Below are 24,917 nucleotides of genomic sequence, written 5' to 3'. Positions count from 1 at the left end.
CCATCATAGAGAAAACAAAATCAAAAATTTTTTTTTCAATTACGCTTTAAAACAAAAAAATTGGAAATTTGATGAGTTTATGTACAAATATGAAAAAGATATTACAATATGAGCCTCTAATGCAAGCGTGGTTTGTACTTTGCCTGCTAGTTTGATAGGGCCGTAATACTACGGGTTTGTAAAATGCATTTTAAATGGAGTTCGGTAATATGGTTAGTTGATGCTTTTTTCTCGCTTCAACGATTGATTTTGTTATATAATTGTATATTGTTTACATTCTTAAACAAAATTAATCAAATCTTATTAGATTTTTAATAAGCTTAAAAAGTGTGAAAATTTTCGTTGTAATTTGTTTCAAAAAAATTACTAGTTCTTTGTTTTTGTTTTAGACTTTTCATGCAGTTAGATTAAATTGGTCCGTATTTAGCGATCATTTTTGAAATTTCGAATTAGTATTCAACTCTGTTGTTAACAGCGTAAATATGGTTGTTGTTATTCAGCATGGTTGTAGTTAACAACCACTATGACCAAAATGAAAATTATTAGGGTGCATAAACCTTTACTAGAAAGTTTATCGGCCCCTTATGCTCCTGACGGAAATCATTTTAGTAGATTTTGCTGGGTAGGTGTTGCCGTTCTCGATAAAATAGCCCCCTTTCTATTACGGAATTCTAATGTTACGCCGGAATGGCAGAAAATGCGGCCTAAGACTTGTATAGACCAGATAAACTTTAAATTCCATGAGACTCATAATATTGCAGTTGTCCTTGCAAAAGCTATACTTGTGTTCGAGACGAGAACTTTAGGACCGCTCTCAACGATGTACAAAAATATATTTGTTGATTCAGTGCGCGACTTATTAAGCAGCAACATCCGGATAGGCAGCCGCCGAACCACCCATGATTAAGGCTATATGTTCTACCTGGTGTTCATCTGATGCTTACCGGTGAGTAGCTCGATTTCTGGCTTCTTTGGCCGGTATCAGTCTTTTTATCTCATGTGTCAAGCTTGATTGGATTTTTTTATGTCCTTTGTCAAATGTTACGGATCTATAGACCATTTTTTCACCCCATTGATGTCCGTCGTTTTACCAAAAGCAGACGGCGGTGCTTGCAGGAGCTCCTTGTTATACTCTTGCATCGAGTCGGTCTTTGATCTGAGATCGCTTGAGATGAGATATAGACTTAGGGCAAGGGCGAAGTTGAGAGTACTGCTGCCGTTCGATAATATATTCTGAAAGTGTGTGATAGGCGTTTCTTTTCGGGCATTTACGAACTCCGCCTGAGCATCCAGTGCGCTGGCTGTAGAACCTACGATGGTTCCGCGAGTCGTTAACTGCACTGACAGGGCACATATTATTAGTAATATAAAACATTAGTAGACCTTATAGGTCTAATAAAATTTTTAGATAGCTCTGAAGCCATCTTTAGAAATCACGTTTGTTAATTTGGAGATATTACCGGCAGTAATGAAAATCGCCGGTTTTTTCCATCCTGTAAGAAGCGCCATTCATCAAAATGCCATGCCCGTGACTGCAGCTCCGACCCGGCTGGAATTCCAACGTTTTTTTTCATCTCCTCTAGCGCTAAAGAATCAACTCTTTCATGGATCGAAATTTTTAGAAAAAGGTAGCTCAGCGCCCAATTGTCAGAGAATCTTCGTTACTATGTAATAAAGGTAGAACCTGTTTAAGGCTCTCATGAATGGGTCGCACGAATATAGCATAACCGTTGAGACTCCACACGGAGCTGTTTCCAAGCTTACTGCGAAATTTAAAACGACTGTATAAATAATAAATTCAAGGGGTTTTTCCACTAAGATGGTGGAAAGATGTTGATGTAATCGGGCGGAGGATAGTAGCATTTGCCTCCACCAAGATAATTACTGTGGAGGATCTAGGCGATAATAGAACCTAATATGCGAGGAAATGCGTAAGCAGCCTTTCCCGCGAATCAGCTATACGCATCTTTAGAATTCGGACCTGGCTCAGGTGATTGCGTCTTTATAATGTTTTTTGATGGCTTCAATCCCGAGAGTGGTCTTCTCACCATTTTTAAGGTTTTTCCACTCATGGAATCTAAATTTCCAATCAGTTGTTTTATTTCGATATGCAATAGCTATTTAACTTAACTACCTATACAAAGAATCGTTATGTTCGAGTCCAAATAGTAAAATCTTTTTAGCAGTGTCCTTTATCACAAATTCTCCTTTTGCTTTATTAAGATAAATAAAGATTGAGGAATAATCAAGAAACAACAGTTGCGAAAGTTTCTGAGAAAGTTGCAGACGAATGGTTGAGGAAACAGACCAAAAGGCAGATCTACTTGCCAGCCCCTCACTACATGCTGAAGACTATGGTAGGTGTAAGCAAACCTATTGAGGTCCACCAAGCAAAATTACTGTATAAGCCACATGAAAAAGTTGGCAGACGCACGAATATATATTCTCTGGTGATTGCGAGACGTTGCAAAGAAGTGGAGCTACTCAAGACTACGGCGGAAGTGGGAGATGCTATCACTCGTATATACAAGCTCGGTTCGCTGATGTGGCCACTTTTGCTTCAGGTAGATCTCGGCCGCGAGTTTCTGGGGACTACAACCCAGATCATCAAGAAGTACGATGTACAGGTGCGGGTAGCAGCTGCCAGAAACCATCGTGAGCAAGGGATAATCGAGCGTTTCAATCGCACTCTTGCTGAGAGACTAATCGGCGCGCAGCAAACGAAGATGCTGCTGGCGGCGCACGGCTTTTTAGAAAGCTCGACCGAATGGGTGAAGTCACTGTCATCAGTGTTAGTTTCCCTTAACAACGAGCCAACCAGATGGTTTGGTTTGAAATGAAAACACGCCATAAAGACTGAAGATCTCTAAACACCTTCACAACCAACTGAGGGGGCTGTCGGTCATGATAAAGCTGTAATATCTTTAGGCTCTCTCATGCGTTACCTCTACGCGCTGAGCGAGCTGGAAGGTGGGCATTGCTGCGCTACCGGCCCTATCGGTTCTATGACTATACACACTATTGATTTAGCCATGAAACAAGAAGGGCAGCCCGCCCTTTATAGTCTTACTTACGGACTTGACAGACGTTTTGCCCACGAAGAGCAATCAATTGTTTTTGACGCGACTGACTTACCTGTATATAGGATCATGCTACACACGCTTAGTGACTGTAGGCCAGAGTCCTCACACCGTCAAACTCAATCCGTAGCTCATTTTTAACGAAGATCTTGCTGAACCCCTTCGCCTTCTTTATACTATTTTTGGCTTAAAGAGCGGAGTACATCTTGGTTCTCAGCCCGACGAATTCATTGTTAAGGTTTCTCTTATGCTAAACCTTAAACTTACCAACAAGAAGCTCGTTTTGCATATCAAAACATCGTTATTTTTTCGGGTACTCATTGAAGTTATAGAAATCGGATTTCTAAATTATATCTTTGTGGAGGTCCTCTGTCTCAAATTCATGCAGTAACAACCACGGAAAACCTTATCGAAGAACTTACACAGTATTGGGCAAAACATTTGCAACCAAATAATGCTAATTTAGTTTCTTTATATAAAAGTGCTGCATTTTTTCAATTTAGAGAAATTACTATGTAACTGTTTAGAGACAAAGTTTTTCAAGTTTTACTCATCACAAAGTTCATTATTTGTACACGAAAATTAATAAATTAATCAAAAGTATTAAAAAAAGTTGATTTCCTTCTGGACAAAACATATGCAACTCGACAAAATGTTGACCAAGCTGTATTTCGCTATCAAAATTTCGTGTCGAATCCTTTGTTGTCGATCACAGCCTTGCATCGTCGAGGCATAGATTCGATCAGGTGATCAATGAAACTTTGTGGAATCGCTGCCCAGATCTTTTGGATTTGTTCAAACAGTTGATCCTTATTACAAACACCTTCACGATTAATTCTGCGGTTGACGATCTCCCACAGGTTCTCGATAGAGATCCGGAGATTGAGGCGGCCAATCCATCAACGATAGGTGGTTGTCTTAAAACCACTGCTTGACTACTTTTGCAGTGTGTTTCGGATCGTTGTCTTGCTGAAAAACCCATTTTATTGGCATATTCCATTCATCATGAGGTAACATAACATCTTTCAGGATATTTTTATACATGAAACGGTCCATTATTCTATCGTTTCGATGTATTGGATCTAGACCGTTAGCAGAAAAACACCCCCAGACCATTACATTGCCTCCACCATGCTTCATGGTCTTATGGCAGTAACGTAAATCGAGGCGTTTTCCGGCCGGTCGACGTACACGGCAAATGCCATCGCTCCCAATGATGTTGAACTTCAATTCATCACTGAACAGGACAGTTCGCGATTTCTGCACATTCCAGTCAGTATGAGATGTAGCAAACAGGAGTCTTTTCTTCTGGTTTTTTAGTGAAATCAGCGGTTTCTTAACAGGGCGTCGAGAAAACAATCCGGCTTCAACAGCACGTCGTCTGATTGTTCGGTCCGATACAGGCAGCTCTAATTGCTTTTGTATCTCGACTGATGATATCCAGGGATCCTTCTTGACGGATCTGACGATCATAGAATCCTCTTTAGAAGTGGTGGAAAGCGGTCTTCCACCTTTGTTATCTGCTGCCAACTTCCCTGTAGAACGATGTTTGGAACATAGTCTTGATACGGTCCATTTTTTCACGCGATATTTATCACAAATACTTTTTTGTGACATTCCACTTACGTAATCGCCAATAATTTTCTTTCTTAGTTCCAATCCAAGACTGTCGGGAGCCATTTTTGCACTTGAAGTCATAAAAATGATAAATATTTCTGGATGCTACTGGATGCTTCCAGATGCTTCTTCTTGAAACTTCTGGAAGCTTCTGCATGCTTCTGGAAACTTCTGGAAACTTCTGGATACTTCCTTTAATTATTAAAAAACTTCCGTGACGTTGACACGGACCAGCCTTAAGAAAATGAAACAATCCAAAAAAGTTGCACTTGTTTTGTCCGCTGCAAAATGGCACTTGTCAACGAAATTCTGCCTGTGTGCTGTCACCTGTCAGCTGATTGCTCATGTCATGGCATGCTGACTCCAGATTCCTGAACTGTTTGCTGTGGTAGTATAGTTCGTTTCGTTTTTAAGACGTAAAATTAGGAACAATTTTTAGCATTGTTCGATGTTGGTTGCAAATGTTTTGTCCAATACTGTATGTCCATGTTTATACAATTATTATAATAGATAAAATATAAAGATTGGGCGAAAAACATGCTATTAGTTTTAGAAGAGTTACGTAACTTACAATGAACGATGATGTATGGCATGTCACCAGAATTTACTATTAGGCAAATAAGGTACATGCTTTGGCACCAAATGTTTGGGGGCACCACAAGTCCTCAAGAAAAATATTCTTATGAACAATTTTAAGTCCAGAAAGAACTGAAAATTGAACAAGTAATTTGAAAATGAATTAGCACACAAGAAATTAAATTCACATTCCACTTTTTTACAATCTTGAATAGTTAAAAATCAACCGCATAAAAATTTTAAAAATAATATTGTTTGTTATCTAGCTAGAAATTATTTAATTAACTGCAACATTTTGGTATAAGTAAAAGAACATTTAAAATTTCATTTGAGTGCAAATTGTTATTCTGTTTTATAACTGATAACTCTATAACTTTTAAATTATATATCCTAAAATGAAAATGATATATAAAATATAGGTTTTTTAAAAAGCAAATCTTTTTGTTTATTGTAAAATAACGTTACTTTATTTTTCGTTGCATTCATGCCATTCGGTTAACACACATCATTATTGTAACTATTAAATTATAAGAGGTAAAACATTTTTGAGGAGGCTCCATTTATATCATTTATTCATTTTCATTTACATCTTCTCCCATACTCTCTTTCATTTTCAGACCCCAAAATGAAACGTGTTCAGTTAAGTGATGCACAAACGAAAAAACTAGCTAAAGAAAGAGAGCATACTATTGTTGTGAAAGCTACGAGCAGAAAAGTAACAAGAAATTTAGTTTCAGATAAGCAATAAGAAAAACATAACTTTAATGACACCATCGGCTCTCTTGATAATTATCTTTAGGCTGTTTTGTAAATCCAGACATTGTAACAGAGATTAAATATGATGTTTGTTGTAAGTGTAACCCACTTAAGTCTGCTGAAGGTGAAGATGATGCTGACGAAGATGCTGATGATAAAGATAAAAATGATAACAGATTCGACACTGCAAATTGACTTTTCCGTAAAAATAACAATTTCGCCTTCAATTTAAAAATTTTGCCTTAAAAATAACAACTTCGCCTTCAATTTATACATTACCTTAAATACGCTCATAAAAAAAACCGCTTAAAGTACATTTACCATACATCAAGGAATTTATGTCTATCAAACTTCTTCCACGCAATTCAATTGCACTCCTCATTGATCCTCAGGGATCATAATTATGACCAACAACTCTCAGACTGTTTAAGAGGTATCAGCCCTTGCTCCTACGCAAGGGCACTTTGGTTTCCTTGACATCGTCGCCCGTCTCCAGATGGTTCACGTTCTCGCTAGCCGGTGTGGTTTTCATGTTTTCATTGCAACTTGCACCATCATTCGCAACATTTGTTTTAAAATCTGTCACATTGTGTAATTGAGTTTGTTGCGCTCGACCTTTCGGCCTGATGTGATTTACGTGACGCGGCATTCTTTCCACTTGTTCGATACATCCTGAGTAATGGTGCCTAGACGCTATTTTCTCACACACCACGCCTTGGATAGCTTCACCCAAACATGCCGATTTGTGAGTTTTCAGGTGACAACTTAGCCTTTGCGTTCAATCCTTTGATCCTTTCAGCATAGTTATGCAATTTACTCATCGGGCTCGCTTCCTCTTTTTCAATTGAGACATTGTACAATTAAATAGCCTCCGGTATTGATATAATTGATTGCTTCGTCATTCTCTTGACAGTTCGCTGGTTTCTCTCAATGATATCTTTCCCTGAAGGACAGTAAACTGCTTCAAACGAACCTAAGTTTCAAACAGACCCCCGAGCTTTAAAGAAATCTTCTAGTCTCTTCACTTCTAAGTACAGTGGCATATAGTCCAGCTCTGCCATATTTATGTGTACTTCAGATCTGTCTTAATGCAGCTATGTTGTGTCTTCAACGTTGAACTCCTAGGACTTGAACAAGAGTTCTTAATGCCAAACAGTTAGCATCAACCCAAGCTTTACCCTCATCAGAACGCACTTCCCATTCTCCATGAGCAGGGTCATTTTCTCCCACCTTCTTTAACACTTCTTCCAGCACACGCCTTACCCCCATATCATGAACCTCATTATTCCACCCACTTTAAGAGAAACAACCTTCCGTTTAATAATGCCGCAGACAATTCGCAACCAATCACACACCGGCAACCTGAACTGCCCGCAAATGGAGAAAATCGCCCTCCTGGATAATTTCCGCGGATTTCCTTCAGCTAATTGCCTCTCAACCGTATTTGGTTTTTGCCAATCTTCTTCACGGCCAATCCGAGCCTTTGTGCCACAATATCATCGATCCTTTCGCCATCCTTACTTTTCAAACCATATTTTTAAAAATGTTTTTTTAACGTATTCTATGTTAACTACATTCTCATTAACAAAAATATCTTTCTCACTTTGTGATCTTGTTCAAAAATAGCTCTCACTACGGATTTCATGATCATTGGTGCCTCATTAAGACAAAAGCCAAGTTGTGTCAAACAATGCTGTTTGCTCTTAATCATCACTATTTGATACTGCCAGAGTATCGCATCCGTAAACAGCATGAGATATGCTTTGTGCAAGTCAATAATTGCAAGGTTTTCACCCATTCGTCTTCACTGCCTTTTTTGCGATGTGGTTTAACCTTCCACAATTACAGCATACTACAGGCTCAGATGATCCGAAGAAAATACTTGCAACAAGACATCCTTAATTTTACTCGCATGTTTCTTGTCTTCTTATCCCAAGCTGTAGTAGACTGCGTAAGCATCATTTTGCAATTAGATATGTTGATAATCACGAACAAAGCGCTACTGATAAATACTAATATACCTAAAAATGCTGGGAGAGCAAATAAATAAGGAGTATAGTTACTGGAAACATGTTTTGAGGCGAGCAGTAGCGGTTATTTGCACTACAGCTGGGAACGGTCTAGATTTTAAAGGGGCAAGAAAAGTTTCATTCTTTAAAAAAATCAAAATTTTTTAGAGTAATTGAGATGGTCAGTCAGTTTGATCCATTTTTAGCATCAGACATTGCGATAGCGCTTGACAGTAGTACAAACTACAAACATATTTGCTTATAACTGTTTCCTTTGCAAAATATTGAACATGCTAGTGATTACGGTAGGTGAAGGATCAGGGGCCCCGGGCAGAAAGGGGCATCCATGTGGGTATGTGCCATAGGCACTAAAATGGCCATATCCACCCCTGCATGTCACTTATAAAATGTCTTACCACTTTCGCTAGTAATACTATTTTAATGTTGGTGGTACAATAAGTTTCTTGGTACTCCAGGAGAAAGAATTGTAAATTTACTCATAGAAATAGATTTATGAGTAATATTTTTTCTTTTACAAACGAAAAGCACTACAGAAAAATTTGGACGTGGTATCTCCAAAATAAATTCAAGTGAAGATATCACTATCATTCGTAGAAAATTCTGCATTATAAATTATGGTGACACTATGACTTGAGAGTAAAACATGAGTGGTCATAAAGTAGCAAGTGTATTAAATCCTAGTAGTTCACAAGACGCTGTCACTAATAATTATGGTCATAATACTTCATTGTTTTTAAAAACGATTGGTGGTACAATGACTGATCCTTTAGTTATGAATATCAATAGAATAGCATTTTTAGGAATTCCAATCAATGCTAATGATGTAACAACCAAAATGTTGATGAAGTTGTGATGAAGATTTTAATGTATCAGTTTTTAATGTATAACTTTTATATATCAAATAATTGCTGAATATCTATATGACTTGGATGATGTTTATGTACAGAATTAACTTAAGGTACTACTACTAGAAAAATCTCTAGCTTAATTAATAGAACTCTTAGAGGTTTGAATGCTACGCAATCCAAAAGCCCAAACCAACCTACTTTGTCCACAGATAAAAATCATGAGATACTACTTAAAATTCAAAGAACTTCGTGCACAAAAAATTTTTCCTTTTATTAGTCGGTGTAGATGATAAAGTTTACATATTTAGAGTTAATTGATTATTGTTTGTTTGTTCAAAATAATGTAGGGTGGGATGAATATAATGATGCACCTGTAGTTGAAAACAAGACTAAAGCAGATGCTGGAACTCTAAGCAAATGGATATATACTGGTTGAACTCTGGTTAGCATTGTATGGTGCAATTGAAAACAATTACGAAGTTTTGCTTCAAGTTCATCTACTGGTAATACTTAATCAACATTTCGTGATTTAAGTCCAACAGGTATTGCACCATTAGATGGAAATATTCAACTATTTGCACTTTACAAAGGATTCGTTATTACGTCAGACACAATAGAAACACTAAATTAGGCATTTTGTGCTAGATATTTGGTTGATTGTGACTCCATTATAGTTTAGTGCTTTTGCATAATGGCGCGAAACGCAACACTTTGCGTCATGGATTTAGAGTATTCAATGTTATATTAGTTGTATTAAATGATATAAAAAATTAAGAGTTTTTTTAAACAGTTTTAAATTATTCTGCAACACTTATTTAGTGAAACTACAACATCTCCACTCTATAACTCCTTGTTCTTTTTTTTTCTCACCAATTACAATACCACTCTCACCAATTACAATAGCCTAAAACTTTAAGTTGAGTAACAAATGATCTTTCAGTTATTTCTTCAATTGTATTTGTTTCATAATTTGATTTATACTTGATACTATTGTTGTTGAAATATCTCTACAAACATTTTAAGTCTTTAATTCTTGTCCGCAATTCTTTTACTGTTCCATTCTCTTATACTTCTCGTATCTTGTCCGCATTTTTTATAAGTAAAAAAAATTTTCATAACAATGTCAAAAAGCAAAGTTTACATCTATATATTTATCTCTTCACATATTAAATTTCGCTTATTAGATCAAGCGTTAGTGAGTAATAATCTAAAATAGTTACTCATTGATGAGTTTTGAGCATATATGTAAAAATATGCAAAAATGATAGTGGAAAATCCTAAATAGCAATAATATAAAAGTTACTGATTGCTGAGTTCGATAGTTAAAATGACGATTAAAAATGATAGTTTAAAATAATGGTTAAAAATGATGGTTAAAAATGATGGTTAAAAATGATGGTTAAAAATGATGGTTAAAAATGATGGTTAAAAATGATGGTTAAAAATGATGGTTAAAAATGATGGTTAAAAATGATGGTTAAAAATGATGGTTAAAGTGATGGTTAAAAATGATGGTTAAAGTGATGGTTAAAAATGATGGTTAAAGTGATGGTTAAAAATGATGGTTAAAAATGATGGTTAAAAATGATGGTTGAAAATGATGGTGAAAAATGATGGTTAAAAATTTATAATATTAAAACAATAATATAAAATAGTTACTCATTGCTGATTTCGATGCTAAAAAATGATACTTAAAAATGGTAGTTTAAAAAACTAATGATTTAATAATGATAGTTACTTAGTCTCAGGTACTTTAGTCTTGTGAAGTTTTTAACAACCCTACTTAATAATAAAAAATCGCTTTTAAAAAAAAATTATAATCTAGTGAAAAGGCAAATGTAACAGAACTTGTTAAAAATGATTTTAATCAGAAGGGTATCGTTTGAACCTTCTCTTATTTGGTAGCTTTTAAAAAGAGCAGTCTCAATAAGTTCATAAACATAATTCAAAAAATCTTCATTTAAAGTAGCATAGCAGATAGGTGTTTGTGTTAGTAGGGAAATAGTTTTAGAGGGCATAATAAAAATCTGATTGTTAATTTTTGTTCCTAAAATAATATTCTAGGTCCTATCACTTTATTTCTAAGCTTGTCAGCATTGCATAAATCTGGTTAAAGAAAGATCTTTTTCATGTACATCATAAAACGTTTTCAGGATGTATCCCCTTCTGTAACATCATTTTCACTTTTGGCAATCGAAGGTAACTTCTTACGATTTAACCAATCGCTTCTCAAAATCCACATCGCCATAAAATGTTTTTTTCTGCAATCGAATAGGATTACAGTTTTCATATGACGATTACAGTTTATAAAAAACAAGTGCTGTAAAATTAGTCAATAATTTTAAAATATTCCGAGAGATTTTGATATACTTAAGCCAGTGTTATAAGAACAATGCTTAGTAGATCATCCTTTAAAACTTTAGGATTATTGATTCTAGCGCATTTTCATTACTTAACCGCTTGTTTAATTTTCCTTCCTATGTCTGCGACTGATTTCCTTGTTTTCTCAAAGAAACAAGTCTCCATTCTCCTAATAACATGTGGATTTTTTTCTGCATCATTTAAAGTTTGATCCATTGAATATATTAATTATTCTCTGATTAAACTTTTAAGAACTTACAGAGTTTTTTCTACTGGTTTCGCCTTAATTTTAAATTTTAGATGAAGCTTTATATCTTTATACCTGCTTTCTTAATAAATTATTTTATTTTTTTCCTATCATTAAGAAAAAAATTAATCATTAATACTTAATATCAATCCTATTTGTTTATTACTAATTTAAGATCTTGAAACTGCTTGAAATTACAAATTGTATCTCAATTAGTAGTTTTAAATCTGTTTAAAACTGTTACTGCTAAACGTAAACTTTGCACTGCAGTGTTATTCATTGAAAAAAAATCTTGTATTAAATAATTCTGGATTTTTATTTCTTAAAAAGAAGCTTGTGGCCTGAAACGTGTATTGATAAAAAACTGATCAGTAAATTTTGAAGTAAACGGTTGAGTTTTCATTATTCAAATTAAAATTTAAGAAACTTTAAATAAGCTTTGATATCATAAAGAGATGTGCAAAAGTATGGTGCTTTATATCATTTATCTATTTCCCTTTCAGAATTTTCTATGTAACCTAAAATAACTGCGAAAAATGCAGATGTGTTCGCCGCTATTCAAATATAGATTACATTCTGAAGCAAATACCATAAATCATACTTGAAAAATACCAAAGGATTATTTCTCGTATAATTGTCGATCACATTACCGACAATTATATGAGAAATAATCCTTTATAAAAACTTCTGCAGGGTTACTGGTTTTTACAGAGAATATTATTTTGGTTTATTAGTTCTATTATATTTATAGTTGATCTAACAGTAAACAGAGCAGAAAAAAATTTATAAACGAGAATATAGGAGAAACAGTTTACAGCTTTTAGGAACAAAACCCCTGACGGCTAATGTAAAGCATACTGATACAGATTTTATTTTGGTTCTCTTTCTGTGTTTCCTGTTTTTATTTGTAATCCCTTATGGTATGAAATTTAAGGCTGCAGGAACTTAACGTTGTTTAGTTTGTTAAATCTAGAACCTTCATCGCGTCATTATCTGCAATACCAGGGAATTACGTTTCATAGTCATTTTTTATGCTATGATCTTTTGTTAAACTTAGCTTTCCTTCGGAACAGTTAAATAAAACATCAAAATCTTCTCTTAAAATCAAAATTTTTAGATCTCTACCTACATCCCTAGCTCCGTAGGGATGTAGGTAGAGATCTAAAAATTTAAGTGTAGTTAACTCTTTCTATGCAATCCTTCATATTCAAATAGCTTTATACTGCTACTTTTATTTTGCTTTATTTTACAACCAAATTTATCACTTATAAGAAGAAACCATTTGATAAATTTTAATTCTATTAGCAAATGTAATGCACGATTAATTTACAAGAAAAACCTCCGGAAGCTTCTCAACAGAAATGTCTGAGAAACTGGCCAGTATATAAATCTGATTTAGAACACCATTAACTTCATTATTTTGAACCCTAAATTCACTTTTGTAATTGGTTAAATTTAGAATAAAGATAACAGTATATTTTACACATACTTATGAAATAATTGTGAACAATCACATTAAAGTATTAAATAAATTTATCTTTTAGTATTATGTCACTCTCTGAAAAGTTATAGAATACATGTTGCTAACTTGAAGATTGAGCAAATATAATAGTTAAGCTCGATCTGAAAACTTATGCGATTTATACCATAAGTAAAAGTAGTAGTTGCAGCAGATAAAGCATTTCTCTATTTGGCAGCATTAGATGTAAAGTGGGAGTTTTAAATCAGTAGTAAAGTATTTAAGCTAGCCCCTGCTAAGCTTAGAGCCTGCAGCTTGTTAAATCTTCCGTTCTTTCCTTAAGTCCTCTGAGGTAGCCCTCTGAGATAGGCTTTGGAGACCTCTGAAGTAATTAATGAAGTCTTAAGAGGTAAACCCAGCAGTTAGGGGCTGAGACCTGTGGCTTGGAAAATTTTCTGCTTTATAATTAGGTCAACGCTCTGGGTCCTAAAGCGCCCGGCGCGGTTTGCTACAGGGTTAACGATCGGTGATCAAGACTCAGAGCGCGTTATATGTATTTTTCCATTTAGAGGCTATATTTAAATTAGGATAACAAGTATCTGATATGGAAGTCATCACTAAGCAGGATCCTCTAGGCTTGCTCCGAGAAAAAGAAATAACTGTCGATGATTTTCAGAGGCTTGCTAAGTTTCTCCTACCACAAGATCGAGAAACCAAACAACAACCATCATCGAATGCATAATTTAAGCTATCACTACCACCTAAACCTGCAACTTAGCCACAACTACCACCAAAACCAGCTCTAATATCAAAGCTCAATCTGGTCTTAAAGACTGATGCTGATGCTACCACTGATCAGAGTCCTGAGTCTTAAGCTCAGACGCTTTGCGATGAAGATTGGATCAAGTACTTCAGAGAGTTATGATTGATAGTGGTTGAGGTAATCGAAGAGCCACACGGAGAGACAGCTGAAGGGTTGCGGGGGTTCGATGTTTACAAGAGTACCAACCTAATCAAGACTTATATAGCCACAATACCACCAAGTCATAATTCATAGTCTGAGCGCTCAGGTCCTCATTGGCATGACCCCACGCATCAGTGAATTGTTTGAAAAGGAGGTTGTGGAGGAGGGGCGGAAAATTTCAATCATCCTTAAAGTCGAAATGTCTATGGTGATGGTCATAATCCGACACCAAATATTATCAGAGACCGTCTACCTGACGAGTGAGGCTGCACCCATCCTTAATAAAAATCATAAAGCTGTTCGAAAAGATTGCGAAAAAAGAATTTGGCTCGCACCAAAGTTGCTGCAATTCATTATACCTTGACTCTACCGTGTACAGCGGGAGGAGCTACGTGAAGACACCAGTAGTAGGGAAATCAGAGTCCTGGCCCATTGATACTTTTCCATATATAAGGGTGCTGACTTTTTGGATCTGATATAATTTTTTATTGCGGTGAAAATGTGTAAATTGAATTAAAAAAGAATTAATTTGTTTTAAAAAAATGCTTTTAGCGAGAACGAAGCATGCAGGTGAATTGAAAGCGTTGTTTGATCTTTTGTTTCAAAATATGAAGATGGTGAGTTTGAACATTAGTAAAGAGGGCATTCTTATGAAGGCAAAAACAACCATTAATTTGATGTTTGAAGTGGATCTTTTTGCTGATCAGTTTGAGGAGTATGTGTTTAACTTTGAGGAGCCGTTGTATATTGGCATTGAGAGTTATATTGGCAAGGCGTTTAAAACGATGAAAAATGATAGCACGGTGACGCTTTCGATAGTTAATTTAGGCAGTTTGATAATTGATGTAAAATCTTCAGAAAATTTTGAGTATAGTATTAAGATGGTGACGGAGAGCGTTCAAAAAGTGTTTTTTCTTGATTATTATTCTTATGGTTCAGAGTCTAAAATATCCATTCCAGTTTCAAAATTCAGCGACATGTGCAAGATCAATAAGCCTATATCTGAATTTAGCGTGACCTGGGAAAAAGGGCTGTTGACATTTTCAATGGAGACTCAGGGTATTTTTTCAGAAAGTTTTAAATTCGGGAACGAAAATGTGTCAGACCATAGGAAAGTTTATTGCGTGCATCAGTTAGAGCAGCTCTATCGAATTTCAAAGATGGTTTCATTTTCGAGCGTGATTGACGTGTTTGTGAAGAAGGGCAAGCCGCTGATGATTTCATCCACTGGTAAAAATGGAACGGTAAAAGTGTATTTTCTATGATTTTTTTATTCTTATCAAATAAAAAGTTTTTAAAAATTAGAGAATTCCAACTAAAAAGGGGATGCTTGAAAGGGGTGAATTGGGTCCGAGAAGCAAACCAGAGCCGACAGATTCGTATCCTTTTCCGTTTTTTAAGAAGACTCCATCTCCATGAACATTTTTAGACCAAGATCTTAAGTACAAGCCAGATCCGGCTGCGGATAGTTTCATTCCGGTGCCATTTTTCTTTAAATAGACAACGCGTCGTCCAGCAACTTTATCAACCATGGCAGAACCGGCAGAAGAGCCTACACCTGCAAGCAGACCGGTAGCAAGAGCTGGAACGACTCTTGTGGCAAGAGTGCTTCCGATCATTCCTAATAAGGGAAGCAATGCACCGATAAATCCTCCTTCAACTTTTACGTTGTATTCGATCTGAGTTTGGCTTAGTTTAAGTGTGATGCCTTTACCGTCGCTGTACGCTTTTTTAATTCTGTATAGTTGAGACTGTGTCACTGCCAGGACGTCATTTCCGTCCAAATCTTCATGAAAGAGTGTTATACTGACGACTTTTTTATCTTAAATAGCTTTTTTAATTTTATCAGCTTGGCCCTAAGAAATGTTTAATTTAATCTTTAGATAATTTGTCATTTTTTACAAAAGAAAAATATTTATTAGCGATTGACAGCACTGCTTGTGAAAAGGTCTTGCAGCACGGAGGATATTCGTTCTCTGATGTGAAATCTGACGATGATATCTTCGCCTCTAATATCGATTAAATGTCCATATTGATCAACAATTTGCGTTTCCATTCTTGAAATTTTGTTTACCACGATGGGCAAGTAGATTAAGTGGAAAGGCTTTTCGCTGATTTTGTATCCTCGAGGAGCTTCTGCATAAAATGAGTAAATGACGTTTGTAGTTTTTCCGTCTGAATAAGACGAGCTGATAATGTCGTTGGTCACTCTAATGACTCCCATACCTTCAATTCTTACAATATTTTCAGACTCGTAGTAGTCGATAACATTTGTTACTTTATCAGGATTGGCCGGATCTTCTTTTTTCTCGACGTAGGTGCATTCTTTTTTGTCAAATCCAAGAAGTGTTGCTAAACTGTTATTGACGTTAAAATCTACCCAATATTTTGTAGTCGCTCCAGGTTTTCCAAAGGTTAAAGTAGACCTTGAAGTAGTATCGCTTGTTCCAATAACTACTCCGTCTGATCTGTACAAAGTTCCGAGTTGCTTTTGCATTTCTTTTTGCAGGTAATCGTTGATATCATTTATTTCGTAAGCTCCTTCTTCAATTTAAATGGTGTAACTGTTTGAGCCAGCATTGGGGCTATACCTGAAGACGTTATTTTTAGAGTTAATGTTAGTGTAGCTGTGATACGTCTCTAGTCCCACTAAGGCCATTTCTTCTTTTTGTCAAAACCAAACTCGATAGGCACGTCAAACAGGTTCTGATGACGCTGTTTTCTACCGTCGGAGTTTCTTTTTTCGATTTTACAGCCTGATATTAAAATCCAGACATTTTTTATACGTTTGGAAAATAAAAATCGTCGAATCCGCTTCAGTATCTTCCCTGATCTTTTTTGGAGGACAAATCAATGACAGCAAATCCGTGAGGCTGAGACCAGCAGTGTTTGCAGAACATTTTAAATTCTTCTTTTTCCATATCGCTTGAAACATGGTCTCTGTAAATGTGGTCGACGTTTTTTGAATCCTGCGGAAAGAGGCAAATAAAATTGGCATTTTCTCTGTTGGTTTGTCTGGGGAGCATGAAATAGTTTTAAGTGAGGTAAAAGCAGTCTACGTTAGAATGCCTTCCTTGGATGTAGTATTTTTCGCACTTGTTTTGTTTGGTTAATTGCAGATCGTCAAAGATCATTAACTTGTTTTTGTTTAAATCAAGTTCTTCAGGTTCAGGCACGTCGTCAGCTGTTTCAAAAAGTAGGCATTCCATGTCTGTTTTTCCGTCCCAATTTTTAGAAATTTCTTCAATGACATTCAGGATTTGCGTCCATTTCTTCCATTTTGTTTTGAATGCTGAACAATCCGAGGATAATTTTTTTCGGTAATTTTTTTTAGAAGGAGCTTTTCAGTATTTTGTATTCAGGATCGAAAAGGGATTTCCCAAACACCTGCAAGTGGTGTTAATCGAGCCACCCCGGTCTTAACAGCAAATTTAGCGACGTTTTTTTTCCTCAGTCGGACTTTCCGACGATGATTCCTCTTATACTTCTCGGCAAAAGCTTGTTGTTGTTTCTTTTGCATTTACCGATATTCCATGACAAATCAATGACTTCCATTTTTATTTAAAAAATTTTTTATATATGTAAAATGTACTGCGTTAAATGCAAAAAAGAAACAGAGACGATTTACTTGAGGAACGAAGTCTCCAAAAACAATAGAAATATGCTGAGTGGGACTTGCAACGCATGTGGTACGACAAAATGCAAGCTTGTTCCTGCAACAAAAGTGGGAGATTTGGTGGAATCGCTTTATAAAATGTCTAGCAAAATCAAGCTTCCGTGGGCAAAATTTCCGGGAGCAATGCATATTCCGGGCATGAACTTTGCAGCGCTTGGCACTAATTTGGATAAGAGACTGACTTCTACTGACATGTATCAGGAGTGGAGCAAGCCCGTGGACAGAGTGGACAATGCAGCGTATCACCACGATTAGGCTTACTAATATTTCAACGACAGACAAAACAGGAATGTGGCAGATCAAATGATGCTTGAAGAAATGAATTCTATAACCAACCCCACGCCAAAAGAAATTAGTGAGAGAAAATTGATTGCTCCAGTGATCAAAGCCAAAGCTAAATTTGGTTTTGGAGTCCGCGGTAAAAAGAATTAAATAGTTTCTTTTTTATATAAAAAAGGAAAAAATGATGGTTTTAACTGATCCTTTTATTAAAGAATACCTTAAAACCGAGGATTACGAAAAAGTTTTTAAAAAAACGCCCGAGAGTGAAACGTACCATTATAAAATTTACAGCTTTGTAAACGATTTGGACTTTACCATCGTTCGTGAGGATGACACTTTTAAATTGAAGATAAAGTACGGCAAAATAAATTTTGTAAAAAGCGGCATTTTGAAAAAGAACCTGTTTGAGTTTGCTCGCAGAAAAAAAAACAAAATAAAAGCAGAATAAAAGATATGAAGAATTTAAAATGGATAAACTATGTGAGGGGTTATGCGAGAAAAAATGTGATCTAAAAGATTTTATTTCCTATATAAAAAGATGATTTTTATTACCGTTGAAAGTTTTGACGAGACTAAATTATCGGTGAGGGAAATTTATTCGGCGACAAATCCAATTCAGTATCAAAAGATTCCGTTGCATTATGAATATTCGTAGGGAAAAGGTCCTGTGGTTTTGAGAACTCCCCTTTGTTTTCGGTATTCCATGTCCTTTCTTGGTTTTAACGAAGAAATAAGCGAAGAAGAAAGAAAATTCATCGAGGTGACTGAAAAAATGTCGAAATTTCTTCGTGAGCAAGTCGTTAAAATGACTCCTTTGTTGAAAAAGGGAGGAAGAAAGAAAAAAATGATCACGGAGGACTTGTCCATTTTTAAGCACAAAGGATCTAGAGCTCCTGGATTTTTCGGAAAGTTGTTTACAAAGAAGAATGAAAAAAATGTGGAAGTGGCTTCTTTGTTTTACAAGAAGAAGGCAAAAGTGCATCTAAGAGAATAAAATGCTTGTAAGAACAAATCCTTTGGAGTACATTCGTAAAAAGTGCTACGTCATTGCCTCTTTGAGAATTGAAGGTGTTTTTATTGGCGCTCAGATCGAGTCCATTTAGGTCAAACTTACAGAAGTAGTAATTCTTAAAACTCTTCTTTTCAAAACATCATGGGTGACGATTTGGCTTTGGGAGAAGTGGAATCTGACGAGGATTTTTAAATTTTTACGCGAATTAAAAAATAATCAATGTCGAAGGAATTGTTTTGCCCAATGAAGCTCTCACGAATTTTAATTGCTGAAATCGGTAAAAAAGCTCAAAATAAAAAACTTTAGAGGTGTTTTTGTCAGAGACGAATTACAAAAAAAGTCAAGGAAAAAAGAATGTGGAATTGTTAATACAGGGGATTCAAGCACAAACGGTTTTCATTGGGTATGTTGGTACAAAGAGAACGATAAAAAATACAGTTTTGATTCTTATGCTCAGCCTCCTCTTGTCGAGCTCGTAAAGTATTTGGAAAGTCCCGTCTTTTACTATAACGAAAGGGTACAGTTTGGTGACACTTCTTATTGTGGTCACTTGTGCCTTTACGTTTTGAAAATATTGGATGAAGGAAACGACTTTCAAAGCGTCGTCAATACCCTGTTTTAAAAAGAATTTTCCAGGAATTCGCTGGCGGATTTGAAGATCCAAAAATAATAAAATCTGACGCATATAAAAAAAATGAAAGACAAATTTGGTTGGACAGAATTGGGGCAGTATTTATATAACCCTTATTCAACCACTTCATCAAGTAAGCTGTATGTCAGAACAGATGGAAATAGCACCATCACTGCAGACATTGATTTTAATTCTCAAAAAATAAGCAACCTGGCAGAACCAACCACTTCTCACAACGCCGCCACGAAAAATTACGTGGACACGCCATTCGTCAGGTGGAGATGGCACGATAGCTGCGGACTTGGATTTAAATTTCCACAAAGCGATTAATTTGAATGAACCGACGAATCTTCATGACGCCACTACAAAAAATTACGTCGACGTCAGCTTGAGCATGCGTCTTAAAACAGACGGATCGAGCGCCATTACTGGAGACTTGGATTTAAATTCTCACAAATTGCTCAACGTCTCTGATCCAACCAGTTTAAAAGACGCTGCAATAAAAAGCTATGTCGACACTAAAGTGGCTTATGCCAATATCTTTTATTCAGACATTAATATGACGTCACACAAATTGAACAATTTGGCAGAGCCTACATTAGCCTCAGGTTTAGCCAAGAAAAATTATGTGGATACGCATTCAAGAGGAACTACAGTGGGAACGGTGGACTTTGATTTGAAATCCCATTAATTGATCAGTTAATGGGAATTCAAATCAAAGTCCGCTATAGAGTCAGATATATCACAGGAATTAGACCGATATATCACAGGATTAGTCCGATATATCACAGGAATTTGACTTGAGCAATATGAGCGATATTTCCTTTCAATACTTGAGCGCGTACAGCAAAGAGGCTTCCGATCGACGAAAAAAAAGATATTTCGAAATGAAAAAGTGGATGGTAAAATGGTCATTGGAAAAATGGAGATGACTGTGGATGGAAACGATATGATTGTTGGTGGAGATAAGTATGAGGGGACAAAAGGCCTTTTCAAATCGATTCAAAAGTAAATTGACGCAAAATATTTTTTTTTTTCGCTTATAAGAAATGATTGTTTACATAAACAGATGTGTAAAGAAACACGTCATTGGGGGAAGTGGAATATTTGATACGTTTTAAAACTTCATGAGAAGAGCGGTCGCGTCGAGCGCATCGAGAGCAGCTTCGGCTAATAAAATCGTAAAAAGCGAGCTGGAAAGAGAAGCGATTATGGCTACAAAATCTGCAGGAGAAGAGCTTGCTTCTTCAGCCATAGCCACCGCTAAAGACGTGGCCATTGATAAAGGAAAAAAGATCATTGAGAAATTGTATGCCAAGACCGGAACTCAAAATCCGAAAGAGCAGAAGGTTCTTACTTATAAAAGAAATTATTTCAGGAATCGTCTCAGCGCCAGCAACGTCAGGCTTCGTCGATGAATATTCCATGCTTGGTGGCTCTTTGAAAAAAGCCGTCAGAATACAAGACCTCGTCAAAAAGGGAAAAGACATGAAGCTTGCGCTATAGGGACGCAAAATTTTTTTTCTTTTTTATATAAAAAATGGGAAATTCCGAAGTTTTAAATTTTACAAAAGAAACATTGGTCGACAAAGGAATCGAGAGATTCAGATTTCAAGAATATGAACCGGTCAGTACCAATTTAAATAACACTGGAGAAATAAGAACTAACATTGAGCAGCTGGACTTGTTCACGCTTCCCTCTGAGGCATACCTTTTTGTCGAAGGAAGACTGACAAAAGCGGACGGAACGGCTTACGCGGATACGGATGTGGTTACTTTTGCAAACAACGGGATGATGCATGTGTTTAGTCAGATTTCTTACCAATTGTCGAATCAAGAAGTGGAAACCCTATACAGTCCTGGTCAATCCACCACCATGTTTGGCTATCTTAAATATCCGGTGAAATTCCAAATATCCGAGGCCATGAATCAGCTGTGGCAGCAAAACACAACAGTGGATGCAGATCTTGCCAACAACACTGGATTTATAAACAGATATGCTTACATCATTAAGCAACCTGCTCATAATGGAACATTTTCGTTCTAGATTCCGTTGAAGCACATTTTTGGATTTTGTGACGATTACGATAAAATGCTTTACGGATTTAAGCACACGATCACTCTTGTGAGAAAGAGCCACACTGATGCGATATTTAAAGCCAATGCAACGGGCGCAGGAAAAGTAGACCTGACCAAATTGGCCTTGTATATGCCTCCTGTCACTCCCTCTCTCTTAGGAGAGCAACAACCTTTACAAAATCATCGAATCAAAAGTGAATGTGCCTTTATCGTTCAAGTCCAGACAGTGCGACACCATTTCTGTGCCTGTAGCTAGTACATTTAGTTGGAGGCTGAGCGCCAGATCTGCTAGCGAAAGACCGAGGTACGTTATTGTTAAATTCCAGACCAATAGGGACGGCAGCCAAGACCGAAACCCTTCCGTCTTTGACCACTGCGGCTTGAAAAACATGTACGTCATTTTAAACAGCGAGAAGTATCCTGCTGTTGATTACGACTTGGATTTTAAAAACAACAAGTTCTCAAGGGCTTACAGATGAGATGCGTGCAAGTTTGACAATAGGCTTTATGGAATCGACGACATTGTGGCTCAGCCCAGTATGACCGGCTTAAATTACAGATACATTTGCGCGCTTTTTGTTTTTGATGTGAGCAAGCAGGGTGAGAGGTTAAAATCGGCAGTGCTGGACGTCCAAATCAAGGTCACCTTTAATGCGAACGTTCGTTTTTTGGAATTTATAATTGCTCATTAAAAATTGAGGTATACGAAAAAGGATTTGAAAAAGCTGTTGAGAGAAAACGATATTTCCAAAGCGTCGAAAAGCAAAATGTCGCTGCTGATGCTTGCGGTTAAAAACAATCTGATGGACAAAAGCGAATTGATAGAAGACGTAAAAGAGAAAAGACCTGTGAGACGACCTAAAAAAGATCAGAATTAAAAAAAAATGAATGACTTTTATCCGTTTTTTCTGGAGTGCAGCAGGAAAGAGACTGATAAGACCAAGAAAAAGCATTTGGAGCTTCTTGCGTTTGGAAATTGGCACAACTCTGTTTACGTTACTAAAAAAGGAAACTTTAAAATTCCGAAAAGTTATAGCGAGAAGGAAAAAATAAAGCTTTATGCACTTTTGTGGGGAGTTGGCGAGGACGAATTTTCGTAAATGGAAAAAGAAATCAAAGAGCACAACAAAAAATGGAAAAATTTGAACAAGAGAGAAAAGATGTGGGTGATCGACAAGTACGCGCTTCGTATGGACTGCGATTTCGAGGAAAGTAAAAGAATTTCTGGAAAACTGAAAATGGCCATGCTATTAACGCGCTCGACATTGTCTATAAAAAATTCGAAATTGTCAATCAGAAAATTGTGTAAAAATGACGAAGTCTGAAATTTTGTAAATTTGAAAATTGTGCTGAAATAAAAAAGTTTAACTTGAGAAAAAAAATTTTCAACACAAATTAAAAAGATGTAAAATGAGCGTTATTTGGTTATTTTTAATGAACTTGATGATGGGCATGTGGTTGAACTTGATGAATCGAACGACCGGTATGTGGTTCATTTTGATGAATCTAGCAATCGGTATGTGACTGATGCTCATATAAATTGGTACAAAGTTTAAATTAATCAATGGAACTGTGAGTATTTGATTGATGAATCCGGAAATCGCCATGTGATTGATGTTCATGGAAATTGGTATGTGGGCGATGTATCTGACAATTGGAAAGTGATTGATGAATCTAGCACTTTTTATACACTTTGTTCTGATGGAAATTCGTATGTACTCGATTTAAATGACGTTTTTGGATCGGAAGACGACGGGGAAGAAGAGCAGCCTGAAAACGAGTCGGAAGAAGACGACGAGGAAAGAAGATGGAGATTAAGGGCTGAAACATTGTTTGGAATTTATAAATCAGAATAAATGAGTCTGAAACTTTTGAAATTTTGAAACTTTTGAAATTGATATAAATTTCAGAATAAATGAAAAAGATGGATCCAGAAATTGACGAGATTCCTGAGCATGAAAATGGACTGCTTCTAACGTTAATAAGAACTGCATTCAATCGTACCATCGAAAGTTTCATTAAAAAAGATGATTTACACGAGAAGGTAGTTAAAAATGTTGTTAAAAGAAAACGATGTTTCAAAAACAGCGGATAATTTAATTACGTTGTTGATGCTTGCGATTAAAAACGATCTGATCGACAAAAGCGAATTAATGGAGTATGTGAAGGAGAAAAGACCTGTGGAAGACCAACAATACATGAAAAACAAATAAAGTCTAAGCAGGAAATAGAACCAAAATATGAAAGGTTAAAAAAAATCAGAACTAATCCTTTGATTGTAAAGATGACAAACATAAAAACGGGTGAAGTTACTGAATACAAATCAACTTGCAATGCAGGAAAAGAGACAGGACGTACATGGCTATACTTTGAAAATAACATTGGAAAAGTAAGCCGTGGTTATAAAATCAAAGTTCTGAAAAGTAAAAAATATGAAAAATCAATGTAAATTTTCAATTCTTTCTAAAAAAAAATTTTTTTCTTTATATAAAATGGAAAAGAAAACGATAAAAGATTTGAGAAAAGACGCCAAAGACCTGGTGATAAAATATTATTACAATATGAAAAAGGCTGAGCTCGTTGAAGCAATAAAAAATACGAGGTTGGTTCTTGCTGAAAGACCGGTTCCTGCTCCAAGAACTGCTGTTGTGAAGCCGGTGCCTGCTCCTCGTCCTATTGCTCAAAGACCGATGCCTGCTCCTAGAAACTTAATAAATTTTAACAATCCTGTCGTTGTTGCACCTGCTGCTTTAAGGCCTGTTCATGCTCCGAAACATATCCTCGACAAGCCTGGTGCCGATTCAATGCCTGTGCTTGCTCCTAGCTTGTTTTCAAGGATGACGTCGACTGTTAGAAATGTGGTTGTCAACAGTTTTAACCGCGTGTTTGCGTCTATTGATCCATACGTTCCAGAGTCGGTGAAAATAGGACTAAGCCGTGAGGGAAACGAAGTTCAAAAAAAAGTAGACTCTCTCAAATCGATGGCTCTCAAATTGATTGCGCGAGCAGCAGTTTACAAACCTCTCATTCATTTTACACTGTCCAATCATGCGCTGAATTATATCACCAAGCAATTTTCTTATACCCCTGAAAGAAATTATCAAGACGCTCCCGCCTTTTTAGACTTGGAAAAAGAGCCAGCAATAGAAATAATGGGAGGAAACAGAAATACAAAAACAAACCTTGTTTTAACGTGTAAAATCCTTTCCTTGCAAATATGGAATTGTGCTGAAGGCTACAAATTTAAGAGAATTTTATGGCAGATCAAAAGAAAGAATCCAGGAAAACATGACTAATTA

General features: G+C 36.2%; 2 protein-coding genes across 2 annotated transcripts in view; one reads left to right on the top strand and one right to left on the bottom strand.

Moving 5' to 3' along the window:
• Positions 1 to 24,917, bottom strand: part of LOC145182681 (E3 ubiquitin-protein ligase HECTD1-like) — a 232,973-nt gene that overhangs the window by 138,619 nt on the left and 69,437 nt on the right. The gene's annotated exons all lie outside the window — the stretch shown is intronic.
• On the top strand, positions 8,703 to 15,203 carry LOC149890147 (uncharacterized). Its single transcript, XM_090085232.1, has 3 exons — positions 8,703 to 8,808; positions 9,255 to 9,338; positions 14,491 to 15,203. Exons 1-3 carry the CDS (start codon positions 8,703 to 8,705, stop codon positions 15,201 to 15,203), a joined length of 903 nt encoding a protein of 300 aa, XP_089941358.1.

This window comes from Hydra viridissima, unplaced genomic scaffold, assembly GCF_058129835.1.
Source record: "Hydra viridissima isolate aposymbiotic clone 2 unplaced genomic scaffold, HvirCarnegie_v1 scaffold_4, whole genome shotgun sequence".
Taxonomy (NCBI): Eukaryota; Metazoa; Cnidaria; class Hydrozoa; order Anthoathecata; family Hydridae; genus Hydra; species Hydra viridissima.
This window is presented reverse-complemented; position numbering and strand designations above follow the sequence as displayed.